This window comes from Macrobrachium rosenbergii, chromosome 9 (genome assembly GCF_040412425.1).
Source record: "Macrobrachium rosenbergii isolate ZJJX-2024 chromosome 9, ASM4041242v1, whole genome shotgun sequence".
Classification (NCBI taxonomy): Eukaryota; Metazoa; Arthropoda; class Malacostraca; order Decapoda; family Palaemonidae; genus Macrobrachium; species Macrobrachium rosenbergii.
Genome location: NC_089749.1, coordinates 6,308,657 through 6,327,661, shown reverse-complemented (window position 1 = coordinate 6,327,661; position 19,005 = coordinate 6,308,657). Strand labels below are relative to the sequence as shown.

At 37.7% G+C, this 19,005-nt stretch overlaps 1 protein-coding gene across 1 annotated transcript in view; it reads left to right on the top strand.

Moving 5' to 3' along the window:
- LOC136841381 (potassium channel subfamily K member 13-like) overlaps positions 1–19,005 on the top strand; it is a 127,078-nt gene extending 108,073 nt beyond the window's left edge. Inside the window, exons 4-8 of the mRNA XM_067108291.1 lie at positions 450–651; positions 4,716–4,802; positions 5,641–5,784; positions 10,348–10,542; positions 17,135–19,005. Of these exons, the coding sequence (XP_066964392.1) occupies positions 450–651; positions 4,716–4,802; positions 5,641–5,784; positions 10,348–10,542; positions 17,135–17,299 (793 nt within the window). The 3' untranslated portion in view covers positions 17,300–19,005. The remainder of the gene's footprint in view (positions 1–449; positions 652–4,715; positions 4,803–5,640; positions 5,785–10,347; positions 10,543–17,134) is intronic.

The window sequence follows — 19,005 nt, the reverse complement described above, 5'->3', positions numbered from 1 at the left end:
ACCTTAGTTATGTTTATCTTGGGTGTTGTACCTGTAAGTGTTTCCCCTTCCCTCTCTCTCTCTCTCTCTCTCTCTCTCTCTCTCTCTCTCTCTCTCTCTCTCTGTTATGCAATAAATAACCAGTGTTATAGATTATATCGTAGTGTTGTAGCTTTAAAGTGAGTTATATATGAAAAATACATTCATTATTTTTAATACATGAAACTGTACAAAACCACCTCTCTCTCTCTCTCTCTCTCTCTCTCTCTCTCTCTCTCTCTCTCTCTCTCTCACACACACACACACACACACAATACAAAATTAACCAGTGTTTTAGAATAATCTTGATGCTGTAAATTTGAAATAACTTTCCCATACTGTATTTTGTCCTGGAAAAGTATCTTTTTAACTCCGTCTCCAAGAACCTGCTATATTTAGCCGCTAACCTTCTGTTTGCCCACGCCCAACAGAGCTCGTCACGAGAGAAAACAGAGGAAGAAAGCAGAGGCCAACGCCATGGCCAAGAACCAGCTGAACGCCCGCCGAGGATCCCAGGATTCCATGGAAGATTCGAACCTGGATTCCTGGAAGCCCTCCGTCTACTGGGTCATGTTCTACCTGTCGCTTGCTAGCATAGTAGTCGCCTTCCTGGGCTCCGTCATGTATATGAAGGTACTGAGGACGCTGTGGCCTGGGTGGTGGTGTTGTGATGTTTTTGTGGGAGTTTGCATGCGACGGTATAAGTTAGAGTTGTTAAAGTCAAAGGCTGACTTCCAGAGTATTGACGAATTGACTTTTTTATTCATTGATTGTAGAATTTTGTACCGTATTCTTGCTCCTGTACTTTATTCTGATGTTTTTGTTGCATGTTAATTGTGGACGTTGATATCTTCGTTTATTTTATTTCAGCTTATCATCTTCTACTTATTCCTCCTGTAAATATAATAGTTTAATGTTTCTTTTCTATCAATCATTTCACTGACTGTAACGGCTTTTAAAATAACAATATTCATTAGGAATTATTTGTCTCCTATTGTAGCATAGTTTGAAATCACCTGGTCATCACCTAATGTTTAGAACCATTTCGTCAGTCATACTTTATGATTCAGGATGAGTCTTAAAGTGTGTCCACACTGTGGTAAAACATGTCGGAAATTTGTCGCCCACATATCACGAACAGGTTGAATACAAGTCAACGACTTATTGGTAGTTCTCAGCAATGCTCATACAATTATTCATCACCTGCCAAAGGTTCGTTTTCCACTTAAGGTCGTCGGCTTGTTTCCAACATGTTGGTGACATGCATTCGACGAGATGTCGACTCCACTCAAGGCCGTCGACTTGTTTCTAACATGTTCGTGACATGTACGTGACAATTTGTCGATATGTTTATGACATATGCATGCAGTGAGTTGTTGACTCCACTCAAGGTCGCCGACTTGTTTCCAACATGTTTGTGACTTGTATGCGACAAGTTGCCGACATGTCAACGACATAGTCGCGACAACAAGCTTTACCACACTAAATTCTCTCGAACCCTCTAAAATTCGCAACTCGATTTCTGTTGAGTAGGGAACTTTTAAACCTGAATCTTGGGAAATGGCTGAAGAAGCCTCCTCGTGCACACTTCCCGTTCACGAGAGAGACCTTCTTCTTCTTCTTCTTCTTCTTCTTCTTAAGTGGCCTGTTCACCTCCTGGTCGGGAATCAATAGATGCAAGTGTGAGCTATAAGAAGCGAATTGCCAGAATCTCTGTCCCCTTTACTTCAGGGTCCTTGGTCCTTTTCTTGGGTAGACTCTGCCACGGCAGCAGATGTGTCCTACACGGCTCGTCCTGAATTCCTTTTTCCTCCCAGTTTCATGGTGGGATTCATACCCTGCTGACTATTTTCCTTTCAGGTTTGGGCCCTTCCCCTCTCTCTCTCTCTCTCTCTCTCTCTCTCTTCTCTCTCTCTCTCTCTCTCTCTCTCTCTCTTGTTATTTCCTACACGTTTCTCTGTTCCATTCTCTGCTATTCTGATATACTTCTTCTCAAACAGCATATTGTTATGAGCTCTCTTAGAAAATCTCAGCTTGTACTGTAAGTCTCTCTCTCTCTCTCTCTCTCTCTCTCTCTCTCTTTGTTATTTCCTGTAGTTTCTCTCTTGTATTCTCTACCATTCAAAGTTGCTTATTCTTAAGCAGCATGTGGGTAAGACCTTTCTTAGAAAATCCTAGCTTAGAAGTCCCAGACCATAATTATGCTATTTAGCAAAATAAGTCTTTTTTATTATAACTTTGGTACAAAAAGAGAACTTCCAAATACATTAACTATTTTCCTTGACTTTTGTGCCATTTGCTGAATTTTGTGTTATAAAAATGGAGACACTTTTTCTTGTGTGTCTGTGATGGGCTGACGCTATCTACCTTCCAAAAAAAAACTAGACGAACTTCAACGGCAACAGTGACACTATCGTTTCACGATGGTGATGATAATGATGGTTGCATAATTATTGCTGCTTTTGATAACGTATCATATTCGGCTGGCGAAACCCTCCAGGGAAGAGATGGTTAGAACACTATCATTTCTTGATGATGATGATAATGATCATTACATAATTATTGGTGTTTTTAGATAATACTATCACTTCCGACCCGCGAAAACATACAGAGAAGCCGATTCGACAACTGCGCCTCCAATTTCAGCCACTCGAGCAAGACGGAGGAAGAAAGATAGGCAGAACGGTTGTTAAATTCTCCCTCCAGAATAACCGCGAGGCGAAGCGTATATCATTCCTTTGGGGGAGAAACACAAAAAGAGGAAAAAGAATTCAGCAAAGAGCCTAGACCCATCAGACGGTGATGTCTGCGTAATTGCATTAGGCACCGCGGTCCACGGGAGACGGGGAACGCTTTTCCCTTGGTTCCTGAGATACTCCCACGTGACGAGTAATGAAGAGGATGCTTTCTCTCTCTCTCTCTCTCTCTCTCTCTCTCTCTCTCTCTCTCTCTCTCTCTCTAGAGGAGACTCATCATTTTGTGCTTTGAGGCTTGGTCGCGCAAAAGCTGGAGACAGAAAAATAGAATTGCATCATTTCATGAGGTGGATTACTATAACGAATTTCTCTCTCTCTCTCTCTCTCTCTCTCTCTCTCTCTCTCTCTCTCTCTCTCTCTCTCCTTTGAAGCACGGACGTTTAAAAGTTGAAGACGAGGAAATTAGGATCTGCATCATTCCTTCAGGTGGAATACTCTCTCTCTCTCTCTCTCTCTCTCTCTCTCTCTCTCTCTCTCTCTCTCTCTTACAGGCATTTTAGCTTTTTCGTCGTCTCATTTTTTTATGCCTTTTAGCAGCCATGTTTCTTATCTTTCCCTTGAAAGAAGAAGAATCTCGTTCGCAACTCCTTGACTTCACCTAACTCATCTTTCTCTTCTTCTTCTTCTTCTTCTTCTTCTTTGCAGCCTCCTTGTCAACCTGTCCTCCTCCTCCTCCTCCTCCTCCTCCTCCTCCTCCTCAACAATCATCTCCTCCTCCTTCCCTCTCTCCCACTCACCCATTCCCGAAAGCGCGGGTAAATGGCACGCACCTCTCTCCTCTTCAGCTGTCAAGGAGATTAGTCGATGACAGCAACCGACTTTTAATGCGGGAGTTTCTTCTTCTTCTTCTTCTTTTTAGATGTCTTTTGTTTTCGCCCTTTTCTGAAATCCAACGAGGCGTCTCCTCTTCTCTCCGGGCTCCAGTTTACGTGGAGTGTATCGTTATTGGATGTTAAAGGCAGTCGATAACTGATTTTTCCGTCTAGAGGAGTTAGAAATGAAGTGGAATGGCTTTCGACGTGAGCTTGTGCATCGATGCAACGAGAGGCTCAGACTCCATTTTTCAGGCGCCGCTGGACGAGTTGTTGGATCGACTGATTCATTTTTGCAACCTGGTGTTGCAACAAGCATTTTAGGGAGGAGTGGGCTTCCATTTTCGCCAGAAAAGATTCAGAAGGCTTTGTTGTCATGTTTTGCTTGCGTGTGCATAATTCGTAGGCTTTTAGGCCTGTAGTTTAGATATTTGGTGTTTAGACCTATGCTTTTTAGACCTATGCTGTTTGCTTGGGGCAGCTAAATTTGATGTCTTTTAGAATCTCCCTTATTTAGACCTATGTAATTTACTTAGGAGACCTAAAATAGATGTTTTTTTAGAAGTCTCCCATATTTAGACCTATGTAATTTGCTTAAGAGAGCTAAAATTGATGTCATTTAGAAGTCTCCTGATTTAGACTTATGCAGTTTGCTTAGGAGACCTAAAATTGATGTCTTTTAGAAGTCTCCCATAATTAGACCTACGTGATTTACTTAGGAGACCTAAACTTGATGTCTTTTAGAAGTCTCCCATAATTAGACCTATGCAATTTACTTATGAGAGTTGACTTGAAGCTTTTTAGAAGCCTCACAGATTTTGCATTGACACATGTAAGAGCCACTTCTCCGTTATATTTTCAACTAAAAGGCTTGATACTTTCTACCATTAGCAGCAGAAACACAACATTCCTCCCCAAAATGTGCGCTTATTCCCGTGAGAAAGGCTCTACAATCGATAGAGGGAAGGCTCAATTTTAGGCTAATTTCCTGAAAAAAAAAATGGTGTCGCTCAGAAAAAAATGGAACCTCGATCTGAGGAACGGCAGAGAGAAGTGCTGGCGGACAGACGAAGCCGGCACAATAGTTTTCTTTTACGGAAAACTAATAAAAGCTTCTCTTCCTTTCCAGGTGGAACAGTGGTCCTACGATGACTCTCTCTACTTCTCGTTCGTCTCTTTCGCCACCATCGGCTTCGGAGACTTTGTCTCGGCTCAAGTAAGTTGTATTTTTGTATCTTTATCTGTGAAGTAGAACTTGATAATATTTTCCTCGTACAATTATTGTTTAGAGATGCCTCTGTTAAGTGCTATTCCTTCTTATAATTAAGTTAGAAAATTACCTTTTTATTTTATTTTATTTTAAATGTAATTTTTATGATGCTTCCATATGGACCATTCTTTCAGATACTAAATGCTAATGAATTATTTTAAAGATGAAAATTTCTAATGTTATCCAAAAATATATGCTTATGATTACATTTTTAAAAACATTTTTCAGACTGTCCAAATTTAGTTTACATATTCGAAATTATTATTATTATTATTATTATTATTATTATTATTATTATTATTATTATTATTATTATTATTATTATATCTGAAGAGTCATTTAAAGCCTTCTAACCATAACAGACTTAGACTGGAAGCTATAGAGAGAGAGAGAGAGAGAGAGAGAGAGAGAGAGAGAGAGAGAGAGATTGATTGATTTGTGACTATTAAAACTGACGTCACAACATGTAGGTTACTGACTCCGTAACAGAATCAAAACTTATATAATATACATACATACATGCTGTATATGTATATGATCTAAATTCTGCTGAGGAGGCCAGAGAGAGAGAGAGAGAGAGAGAGAGAGAGACTTGAGCCTCATATAAGAAATATCTAAAAATACATATATGTATAATCATACCTGCAAAACTTATATAATATACATACATACATGCTGTACATGCATATGCTCTAAATTCTGCTGAGGAGGCCAGAGAGAGAGAGAGAGAGAGAGAGGGAGAGAGAGAGAGAGACTTGAAACTCCATGGCTTTTTTCATTCCAGCAACCAGACGAGTTCTACGGCTCTGGTCTCTACGCCTACCGTTTTTTCAACTTTGCCATCCTGGTGCTGGGCTGCTGTTGCATCTATTCACTGTTCAACGTCATCTCCATCACCATCAAGCAGTTCCTCAATTGCATCATCAAGGTGAGAGCGGGAATTGTTCGTTTGGCTTCGTCAGAGGCATCGGTAATCGTAACTTTCTGTCCTTGGATGGAGAAATAGATTAAAATGGTATTTTTTGTCTTCATTTAAAACGTCAGTAATCATATATTTCTGTCCTTGGATGAAGAAGTGGATGAAAATAATATTCTTTGTCTTCATTAGACATCCGTAATCATACATTTCTGTCCTTGGATGAAGAAGTTGATTAAAATTATATTTTTTATCATTAAAGACATCAGTAACCATTATTTCCCATCAATGTCTTCGGACGGAATAATTGAGGAATAGGTTAAAACTGTGTTTTGTGAATCTGACTTGAAAAGATTCTTACTCTTTCAGATGTGCTCTCACTTTGGGCTTTCCATCCTTAGGGGGTGTAGTGCCGTTAGCGCACCTCGCGTGGTACACTGTAGGCATTGTAAAGGGTGTATGCAGCGTTCCCTAGGGGCCGTAGCTGAACCCATTTTTATAGCCTTTAATGTACCATATTCCCACTTAATTTCTTTCATGTATATGTATATGTATATGTATATGTATATGTATATATATATATATATATATATATATATATATATATATATATATATATATATATATATATATATATATATTTATATATATATATATATATATATATATATATATATATATATATATATCCCCACTTTTAGGATAGTTCATAACTCATACTTACACACACACACATACACACTGGTGTGGTTGATAAGAAAGCTTCCGATCTGGTTCCGTATCATTTAATGAATTTCTGCCAAACCTTCATCAAAGAAAAATAACAAAGGAAAAAAAGTTATCAAACTTTTTCAAATGAAAAATGAATTGAATACGGTTATCGGGGAAGTTGAAACTATTTTGCATAATAATATATTGAAAGTCACAAAAAATCAATGAAGAGATCCCGTCGCCTGAGAAGAAAGTCCGTGACGAATCTCTCCGCGTCTTCCCGAACGAAGGAAATCAGGCGAAATGTTTATTTTTCTCTGTCTCAGTCAATCATTATGGCATCTTTGAGAGGATAAGACGAAAAAGAAAAAAAAAGGTCGGCAGAAAGAGACGGAGAAGGAATTTCATGTCGTATCAAGAGGAAGAAAGATTGGATATTTACGAATGCCTTTGCCAAGTGAAATTCATTTCTATTCTAGATCAATGGATCTGTAATTTTGTCATTTTTTTTTATCTTATTCGTAAGATATGATCCGGGAAAGAATGTAATGAAATTAATCAGTTTTCACTCGTTAAATACAGTCTTAACTATGAACCATAATGCGATAGAGTTTTCCGTTCAGTAAATACATTCATACCTACAAAAAATTATGCAATATAGTTTTTCGCTCAGTAAATACATTCATACCTACAAAATATAATGCTATATAGTTTTTCGCTCAGTAAATACATTCATACCTACAAAATATAATGCTATATAGTTTTTCGCTCAGTAAATACATTCATACCTACAAAATATAATGCTATATAGTTTTTCGCTCTGTAAATATATTCATACCTACAAAATATAATGCTATATAGTTTTTCGCTCAGTAAATACATTCATACCTACAAAATAAAATGCTATATAGTTTTTCGCTCAGTAAATACATTCATACCTACAAAATATAATTCAGTAGAGTTTTTCGCTCAATAAATACCTTTACGCCTTCAGAAACAATGCAAAATGCAAGTGTCAAAATATGGTAAAAAGATAATACGAATCATGTCCTATACGCATTTATACACACGTAAAAAAATGTGTCATTATACTTAGGGCTTTTACGCATTTATACATACGTAAAAAAAATATCATTATACTTTCTTCATCTGACATATATTTTTCCATTCATACACGATGGTGTTTTTTGTTTCATATCGACATTAAACAAAAATATTCTCCTTGGTACAATGTTCCTAACACACAAAAACTCATGTACTCACGAAGTTGTCTGAATTATAAAAATGGAACATTTCATAATCATATACAAAGTAGTTTCTGTTTTATCTAGTTTGATTAGACATAGTATTTACACTTCCTTGCTATTTTTCTCCTTATAAGCTAGGTTTATTATGCTAGAGGTCACTCATGTATTTTCATTATATTTATTTACTTCTTAGAAGGTGTCAAATCTGGTATTATTTCCGTGGGACAATGTCCAAATCAGTAACAGTATTGTGGTCTCATGTTGACTGTCAGACAGAAAAATAAGGTATGATGGCTGGCAAGAGTCTTCCTAATTATAAACAAGTAAAAAATGCGCCGAATTTCTTCGGCGCAAGAGTTTTCTGTACAGCGTACAATCAAGGCCACCGAAAATAGATCTATGTTTCAGTGGTCCCGGTATAATGCTGTATGAGCCGCGCCCATGAAACTTTAACCACTGCCCCTTAGATAAAATAAAAACTACAGCGGCTAGAGGGCTGCAACTTGGTATGTTTGATGATTGGAGGGTGGATGATTAACATACCAATTTGCAGCCCTCTAGCCTCAGTAGTTTTTAAGATCTTGAGGGGGGACAGACAAAGCCGGCACAATAGATTTCTTTACAGAAAACTAAAAAAAAAAAACCTACTTTTGTTGTTATGAAGACTATGGCCAGCCGTTATTCCTTCTGCATAATTAGTGGCAGGAAGAGAGTTGAAACAGGTAGTTTGTAAGTGCACATAGTGAATGTGTGTGATTCTGCGCCATTGATCACAAAGCTTCGGATTTTAAATCCCTCTTGTAAATCGTACTTCCTGAAAGAGATTTATGTGGTTTTCAGGCGCAGGAACAGTTCGTCTACGAATACCATGAAACTATAGTAGAGCGGTTGTTGTTATAGCATTCAGATACTCAGTATGACAAAGCAGTATTAAGCGTTCTCGTCTCATCACCTCCAGTACAACATTTCTGTAAGCCTCTGTTCCATTCAAACCAGGCTGGAATGAAGAAATGGCTTTCATCAGTCAATTTCATCTCTTGCAATTTTTAAGAAACGGTCGGATTCAGAAGGCAACACAGAAACTGTCACTGACCTGTTCACGCTGTCTTGTGGCCTGAAGTCTTTTGAATCACCAAATTACAGTTCCTTTTTTTTTTTAACAAGTTTCACGAAAGGTTCCAGAAGGATCGTGTATAGCACTTACGACAGAAGGAATGCCATGCACCATTTCTTCTCGTTTTCCAAAGCAGGCGACGGGTTTCTTCAGCCTCTAATACCTTATGCTTTTGATATTATCTTCTTCTCCTCCTTCTTCTCCTACTTCTTTTTCTTCTTCTTCTTCTTCTTCTTCTTCTTCTTCTTCTTCATGGAAGGAATGTCATGCACCATTTCTTCTCGTCTTCCAAAGCAGGCGACAGGTTTCTTTTGATAATATCTTCTTCTTCTCCTCCTTCTTCTCCTACTTCTTCTTCTTCTTCTTCTTCTTCTTCTTCTTCTTCTTCTTCTTCTTCTTCACGGAAGGAATGTCATGCACCATTTCTTCTCGTCTTCCAAAGCAGACGAAAGGTTTCTTAATCCTCAAACACTTTTCTCTTTTGATAATTTCTTTCTTCTTCTTCTCATTCTTCTCCTTCTTCTCCTTCTTCTTCTTCTCCTTCTTCTTCTTCTTCTTCTTCTTCTTCTTCTTCTTCTTCTACAGGCTACCAAGTCTTCTAAATTACTCACCACTTGCACAAATCTACTCACTGTACATTCTAAATCTTACCACCTTATTTTGCACACTACACGCAAACACGGCGTATGTGCTCTTGAGGGCAAATGCGTATGAGAATTTTGCGCATGTCTCTACAATTTTCAGTGTGCTTGTGGTTATATCTGCTTAAATTTATGAGAGATAGGCCAAGAGCCTTTGCTTTTAGTGCGTGCGTGCGTGCTTGTCCAAAAATAAAAGTGTCTGATCATAACAACTTTTGACTGATACAGAGAAATGCCATTAAATACCAATGTTTTCGTTCACAGACGGGTCTGTGATGCAGAGTCATGGATAGAGGCAAAATCAGATAGTCTGTTCAGTTTAGTTACTCATTATTTCCATCGACAGACAAGTCTTTGATAGAGAGTCAGTTTTATATACTCAAATAACTTGATATTTCCATTTAACAGACAAGTCCTTGATAGAGATAAGTGCCGTTGAATTACCAATGTTTTCGTTGACAGACAAGTCAGTGATACAGTCAGTGATAGGGGCAATTTAATATAGTCTGTTCATTCAAATGACTCAGTATCTCCGTTTACAGACAAGTGTTTGATAGAGATAAGTGCCATTCAATACCAATATTTTCGCTGACAGACAAGTCTGTATCACAGAGTCAAAATCACTTAGTTCATTCATTCAAACAACTCAGTATCTCCGTTTATAGACAAGTGTTTGATAGAGATAAGTGCCATTCAATGCCAATGTTTTTGTTGAGAGTCAGGAATAGAAGCAAAATCAGATAGTTTTCTTCCAAATCAAGTGGCCCTTCCTGTTCCGTCCTCGAAGAATGGCGCAGCCTCCAACTTTATCCACCAAGAATAACCTGACCTGAGGTCTTCTTTCTTTCCTCTGACTTTCCAGCGAATGGTGTGCTGCTGCTCCCGCGGGCACTGCACCCAAACTCCCCGTCGGAACACCGTCTCGCCCTCGAGAATCCAGAAGCACTCCATCAAGAGGGTCGGGGGAGCCGAGTACGACTCCATGTACGGCTCCGAGGCCGAGAGAAAGCTCTCGGGAGAGATGGTCTCGATGCGGGAGTACATTACTAGTAATAAGGTGAGGCGGCTTTCTTTACTTTCTTTACTTTCTCGAGTAGTTTAGTGAAATGTTTATTGTTTATCGCAACTGAAAGATAATTTTTGGGTTGGTTGCATTACGAAACAGTATGAGGAGGCTTTCTTTTGCTTAGACTTTCTCTTACTTTCTCTTACTTTCTCGAATTATTTAGTAAATTTTTTTTAGATAATTTTTTGGTTGGTCTTTTGCTTAGAGTTTCTCTCACTTTCTTTACTTTCTCGAGTTGTTTAGTTAATTGTTTATTGTTTAAGATAACTAAAAGATCATTTTTTGGTTGGTTAAATTACGAAACAGTATGACGAGACTTTCTTTTGCTTAGACTTTCGCTTACTTTCTTTACTTTCTCGATAGTATAGTAAAATTTTTATCGTTTATCATAACCAAAAGATAATTTTGTGGTTGGTTAAAAAAAGAAACAACTTGAGGATTGGTTTGTTTACTTTCTCGGGTAGTTCAGTACAATTTTTATTACTTATAAATAACTAAAAGCTAACTCGAGTTGAAGGATTAATTTGATGTTAAGTGTTGGTGAAAAGTAAAGTATAGTTGTTATAATGCTTAGAAAATAAGCAAAATAAGTTTAAAGTTTATTGCTTGTGACAATTGAAACATAATCTGAAGTTCGTTAAAATCTGAAGCAACTAGAATTGAATTTGGTTTGGTAAGTGTTGATGATAAGTAAATTAGATGTTTTACGGCTTGGAAAATAAGTAAAATAAGTATATTGAATCAGTCTGTTATGAGAAATCAAACAGTGAGGTCTATACTAAAAAATCTAATGGTATTTTTGTACTCACAATTGTTTTACGCAGTAATTCTATGTCTAAATAATAATTTCTTCTAATAACACGTAATATGTAAAATCAGCCTTTGGCTAGATATAGGAAGAGGATTTATGCCTACTCGAATTAAATTAAGATATGAGGCGTTCAGCATAAGAAAGGCCTCTCCCTACAAAAAAATTTTTTTGAGTCATAAGCTGTCAAAGTTTTGGAAATGCAACCTGCTCTAATTCCTTTATTTTCAAGATACAAAGTTGAAATTTGTTTGAGATGAAGTATTTGCGATCAGGAATAGAGTAGTATGCATAAAAAATTATAGTTCATCCCCACCCTCTTTTTGGGAAAAAAATGGGGGGATTATTGTAAAGCTGATCAGGCGAAAAACGCCTTTTTTCAAAATTTTGGGCGAGAGGCCCCTTCTGATGCTGAACGCCTGATATCAGCATAGCAAAACAATATACGGACTGAAGTTTTCCTTAATATTCAGTTAGTACGTTTCCTTATTTATAGAAGTATCGTATACCATAATATTTTGAAGGATCATAAACCTTTTATTATGTTCTCATTTTCTGAAAATTATTTCTGAAGTCACTAGAACAAAGCCAAGGGCTTTGTACTGGCGGCGTTATTTTCAGTCGGTTTATAAATCCCCTTAGGGTGGTAGCGCCGTCAGTGTACCTCATGCGGTGCACTGTAGTCATTACTTAAGGTTCTTTGCAGCGTGCCTTCCTTAGGCCCCTAGCTGCAACCCCTTTCGTTCCTTTTACTGTACCTCCTTTCATATTCTCTTTCTTCCATCTTACGTTCCACCCTCCCCTAAGAACTGGTTCATAGTGCAGCTGCGAGGTTTTCCTTGTTACACCTCTTACACTTTTGCTGTCAATTTCCGTTTCAGCGCTGAATGACCTCACTGGTCCCAGTAATTGGCCTCTGGCCTAAATGCTATATTCAGTTCAGTTCAGTTTGTAAATCAAATAATCTAATTCACCACTCTGGAGTGCTCTAAATAAAAATCCCAAAAATCCCTAACCATGGATAAGCCATGGAAAGTATATATTTTTAACTGAGAGAACTTACCCCAACACAAAACTAGATTATTCTTTTTATTTCATCGAAGCAACCATTCTTCTGTTTACAGGAAGACACTTGTTCAGACACAGGTTTAGACACACAGCCACTGATTCAGGTATGAAAATACACTACTGACAATGTATACACAGTACTGTACAGGTGGGATCGTTCAAATACACAATGTTATACAGTTGGGAGCGTTCAGGCGTCCACCTACAATAACCAGCTTTCCTAAACGGTGATAAGACCTAAGAAGTATATATTTAACGAGACGTAAAAAGTATAATATTTAACAAGACATAGAAGGTCTGCATTCAACAAAGATGGAATTGTTCATAAGACAAAATCAGATTATTGTAATTTCGTTTCATCCAAAAATCGTTCTTCTGTTCACAGGAAGACTCTTGTTCAGTCACAGATTCAGAAACAGAATCTCTTACTCAGGTACGAAAATGCGTCACTGACACAATAACTAACAATAAATACACAATATTATACAGGTAGGAAGGTTCAAGCTTACCTACACTAACCTGGTTTGGGGTTTCAGGGACTAATACCATTCACACCAGTGCGTATTGGTACTGTACAGGTATCTGTATGACACTAACCTGGTTTTGGGTTTCAGGGAATTATACCATTCACGCCAATGCGTATTAGTACTGTACAGTTATCTGTATGACACTAACACACGCAGAATGATATACTTTACTAACAAACACTGCCCTAAAGTGGAAGACTGCAGTATCTGCAAAGATACAAAACTGAGAAAAATGGTAAACACTGCAGTTTTCCCTTGCCTTACTACTGATTTTGCAGATACTGCAAATGGGACCCCCTAAATAAAGCACTGAAGAATCATTCTGAAACTTCAGTAACTAGTGTATGAGTGTTTCAGGAGCCCAATAGGTGGCATATCTCAGTTTCGAAAATTTTGCAGATACTGCAAATGGGACCCCCTAAATACTTGTGGAAATCATTGAAGAATCATTCTGAAACTGCAGTAACTTGTGTATTAATGTTTCACGAGCCCAGTAGGTGGCATATCTCAACTTCGGAAATTTTGTAGATACTGCAGTTTTCCAGTTTAGGGCAGAACAGTTCTCTAGATCCCACAAGCAATACTGACGAGGAGAGTACAACATTCCTACACCACACTCAGTTCCAGCGTACCTTTATTCCTCACACTATTGGACTGTGGAACATTCGGTCTCCCTGAGGAAGTTGGGTAATTTCAAGCGAACATGCGGTGCATTGCTACCCTGAAACAATTTATGTTTGTAATTCGGTCATTTATATATATTTTTGTATATTTAGTTATCAGTTTATTAATTTTAGTTTTTTTATCTTTCTAATAACTGATCTCTTCTTTCCGTAATTCCTATTGGCTTTTGAAACTTCTTTCAAATGAACCCCATCTTCACTGGAAGCTTGAATGTCAGCTCTCTTTGTCTGGTGGGGAAATATGACAGCGTATGGCGAAAGAAATATGTATATATATATATATATATATATATATATATATATATATATATATATATATATATATATATATATATATATATATATATATATATATATATATACTCGTTTATCACTTTATCATTATGTTATGCTTTTTTTGAATAATAAGAAATATCCCTTCTCTCTTGCAACCCCTTCCACTCACTGACAATCTCTGATGTCCCACAACAGATTGTAAACCTACCAAGGATAAATGAACAGGTAAACATTATATGGACACCTTACATTGGCACGGACACACTCACTGCAACACTAGTTTGGAAAAGTGTTAATAGTCTGCAACATTCACTGGTAAATACCCCGTCAGTGCACCTCATGCGGTGCACTGTAGGCGTTACTCGAGGTTCTTTGCAGCGTGCCTTCCTTAGGCCCCTAGCTGCAACCCCTTTCGTTCCTTTTACTGTACCTCCATTTATATAGTCCTTCTTCCATCTTACTTTCCACCCTCTCCTAACAATTGATTCATAGTGCAACTGCTTTGAGGTGTTCCTCCTGTTACACCTTTCAGACCTTTTACTGTCAATTTCCGTTTCAGCGCTGAATGACCTCAATGGTCCCTTTGCCCTAAATTCTATACTTACTTCAATTCAGTTCACTAGTAAATACCAGAAGCTTCTGATAAACTTAACCTAGAACTGATACTTGAAACACTGAGGTAAAACACAGAGGTATTTTAAGCACTCACCTAGTAGTGGAATCGATATTATATAGCTATCTGAGAATTATCAGTTTATAATTATGCATGAGGTTTTGGAGTTACTTGTATCATTTTTAGAAACTCAGAAAACTCAGAAAAGTACAAAAGTAACTCTTGCAACAGATCATTCAAAATTCTTACTGTGACATATATGTGCAAGGCCAGAAAAAGAATTGATACTATATAACTATATGGGAATTATTAATTCATAATTGTGTTAGAGGTTTTAGAGGTACTTATTTCCTTTTTAGAAACTCAGAAAAAAATCATAAGACGTAACTCTATAAATAGGTAATTCAAAATTCTTGCTATGACATATATGTGTAGGACCAGGAAAGGGAATCGATACTATATTACTCTCTTTGAATAATTAATATACAATTATGCAAGAAGTTTTGGGGGCACCGATTTTATTTCTTAAAAATCGCGGAGAAGTAAGTACGTCACTCTTTAAATAAGTAGTTTAAAATTCTACCTATAACATATATTATTCAGGACCAGAGAAAACTAATTATTGCAAGGGCAAATGTAAACATATAACCTCACATTTGCTCAGTTAATTTCGAAAAGGTTCAATCCCTTAGATATTCACCATTGAAAATTATTTGTTATGTCTTTTGTTACGTGAGATATTTATTATAAAAATTAATTTAGAATTGATTCACTGCTAGTTCACTGACTTTCAGTGATATTCAGTGCTACATTCAGTCAGGGAGTGATGATAGTTCACTTATTTCTGAAATTTAACAGCCTTGAAACTATTGGTACCAGTTGTTTTAGTTTATATAAGTTAGATACCAAGCATAATTCACTCACTGAGGCAATGGCACGGTACTGCCCTAAAACTGAAGACTGCAGTATCTGCAAAAATTACAAAAATGAGAAAAATGTTACATACTGCAGTTTTCCCTTGCCTTAGTACTGACTTTGCAGATGCTGCAAATGGGACCCCCTAAATACTCTTGGAAAGCATTGAAGAATCATTCTGAAACTGCAGTAACTTGTGTATAAGTGTTTCACGAGCCCAATAGGTGGCATATCTCAACTTCGAAAATTTTCCAGACACTACAGTTTTCCATTTTAGGGTAGAGTACCAGAGGCATCTGAAAGCTCTTTGACTCACTCACTCGATAGTAACAAAGTAACCACGCACCCACAGGCATAATCTGGAGAGGTACAGGTAGATTATTATTCCCAGAGACACATTTTGAAAGCATTGTAGATTTGGGTCTGTCGCATGAAATCTGGTGTAGTATTTGTGACTCCTGGGTGAATATCCAGTGCTCAGACCAGTCATACATAGGAATGTTAAAGGAAAAAGGTTCTATATACGTCTCATAAATAATTCTATCAAAGGTAAACGATGGATTTTGCTTCGCCCATTCTGTGATCCACCTCTTATCTCGTCTCATCATCGTCTGCTATATTTGCAGATAAACATCCGCATTAACTATCCACATAACCTCAGACTAACATATATAAGATTTTTATACAAAAGCTAACTCTCTCTGTTCCTACATCTCTCAACTACAACAGGAACAGATACCATTTGTTTTTCTCTGTCCTGAACATCGAGTTCTTTCTCTTTAGTTTGAGGAGGCCATAGCAATTACATTCAAAGAAGGCACACACTCATGTTATTTTCCGGTGGTATTCAGGTAATAGATGTATGTATATGTATACATACATACATACATATATATATACATATAACATTATGGATTGTAGTGTAAGATGTTGACAATAAATATAATCGGTTAGTTCATCATTTTCCTTTGTACGATTTTTTTTATTATCAAAATCTTTATTATATTTAGCTAGGTTTTTTAGAGTGTAAGCATGATATTGTTAACTTGTAATCGTCTTAATTTTCATATTAATTTTATTATTATTATTATTATTATTATTATTATTATTATTATTATTATTATTATTATTATTATTCCGCTGAAGGTATGAAAATGTGGGTCTTGACCACATACCCCAGGTTAATTAAGATACCCTTTACGTTGCCAGAGTTTTCAAAGGTGAAGTATCTAGGTATTATACCATTTGTTCCAGTATTGGTTCACTGAAACCACTTCTTTCAAAGGAACACCATATTCTTTGGAAGTTTGAATTTCAAGCCAGTGGCCCCTGTGTAGTGTTGGTCCATATGCATAGGGTTCATCTTCTGAATAATAATAATAATAATAATAATAATAATAATAATAATAATAATAATAATAATAATAATAATAATCAAAGGTTAAGTATCCAGGTATTGTGCCATTTTTTTTCCCAATGCTATGATTCACTCAACTATTCTTTCAAATGAACACCATATTCTATGGCCCTGTGTAGGTTTGTTCCATAAGAAAATGGTTCAACTTCTGTATTATAATCATCATCATCATCATCATCATCAAGGTTAAGTATCCTGGTACTGTGCCATTGTCCCAGTACTGATTCACCCAACGATTCTTTAAGCATTCCTTAACATTCCTTCTTTATCCTTCAGGTATCTTTGGCTGTGATGCAGAAGCAACTCTACGAGACGGCTCAGATGGGACGCAGCAGCTCCATGTCGGCACGTCCCCGAACTCCCAGCGAGGAAAGGTTCACACCTGGCCAGGTGGGACCCCTGGCCATAGCCTCGTCGAAGCTCTTGGATAGCATGTCGTAGCTATAACCTCCGAGAGGCGAATACGGATCATCCTAACGAAGAGCTTCTTCTGTCCATTCGTCAACACCTCATCTCTCAGTCTAGCTATCTCCTGCGATGCCTGTGACGAAACAGAGATATGTAATAGATCATGAACTGTGTCATCTCTCTCTCTCTCTGTCTCCCTCTTCCTCTCTCCTGTAATGCCTGTGACGAAACTGAGAGATATATAATAGAATATAATATAATAGAACATAAACATTGGCAAGAATTGAGAGGCTGCGCCTGGCGGCTGGGAGTTTCGGAAACATAAATGGAATTGTGTCGACGTGTCTGCCCTCCCAGTAACCATCGTCTTGTTCCCCTGATATTTTTCCTATCGTTTTTTGTACTTCAGGATTGCCTGTTATACATCCTTTTTCCTTTTCCGTGACGGAAAATCAAAGAAGGAACCAAAGAAGGACTGGTGAAAGTTCTTGGCTTCTTGGGACGAACTTAAAACTTGAACGAACTTATTGTTACAATGACTGCGCTCTATTCATAAAACCCAGGTCTTTGCGCCTGCAAGGCAAGAATTTTACTCAGAAATCATACAAGGTACCTCTTGTTAACCGTGAGAAAACTAGTGCGCAATGAACATAAACGAACATTCTGACCACATTTCCGACCCACATACAAGTTTTTGTGCGAGTGTCTGTGACCACAGTATCTTCTTGACCCAGTCTGTCTAACTGCTATTCTATCTATCCTGATGTCTCCGAGTATTCCCGCAAAAGTGATTTCGAAAAATAGCCTTGATGAACTGACTTAACTTTCCTTAAACTTGTCTGTACTGAAACTGAACTTTTTCCTCTCCCGCCCGCCCAAAGTGACCCCCTACAACAAGTCGTGTTTTTCCTGGTTAATAAAAAAAAACTGTTTTCAAGCTTCAACAGCCAGTCAGTGTGTGCGTGTGTTTTCTCGACCGTTTGATCACCAAGTGACCTATAAAAGTGACTCGTTTTGTACTGCACGCGTGTGTGTGTGTGTGTGTGTGTGTGTGAAGGATTTGGGTTGTGGGGCCATATATATCGTGACGAAAACATCCTTTGACCATCTCTCTAAGATTTGTTGAAATGTACTTGACTTCTGCTAATTCCCAGAGCAAGAGTGTCAGTGTTGAGGATATAAAGATATCGTGATTCACCTCTTGCTTGCAAAAAAAAAACCTGCCACTTACATCGAAAACTTGCGTAAGCTGTTTTGTACCACCGGAAGAAGGGCCAGTGGGGTCGTTTTTATTTATTGTCTGCCCTTCCCGTCCGCTACTTTCAAGGGAAATAAGCCGTACGAATATACATACATACATACCCGACGCCCAGACCTACCATGATGCCCCTATCTCTGTCTCCCTCTCACTCTGTACACGTCCCGTCTGACCAGATGGCAAACGAAACGTCCATCGGAAAAGTGAAACCTGTTATAAACCTTTACAGCAATTTTGTCTTTCATGCAAAGTCAATTACCAGTCATTTTTCTCAGTGGGTCATTCGTGAGGGATGATAATGTTTACGAAAGCTCTTGAAGTCAAGAAGAAGGTCACAGTAAAGGATTTGATCGCCCAAAAGTGGAAACGTCCCGTCGTCGAGATGTGTGTGTTGATCATTTTACCGAACTTCGAGATCCAAATGCCGTGTGGTTTATATACGAGAGGACACTTCTCGAGATAGAAAAAAGAAAAAAGAAAA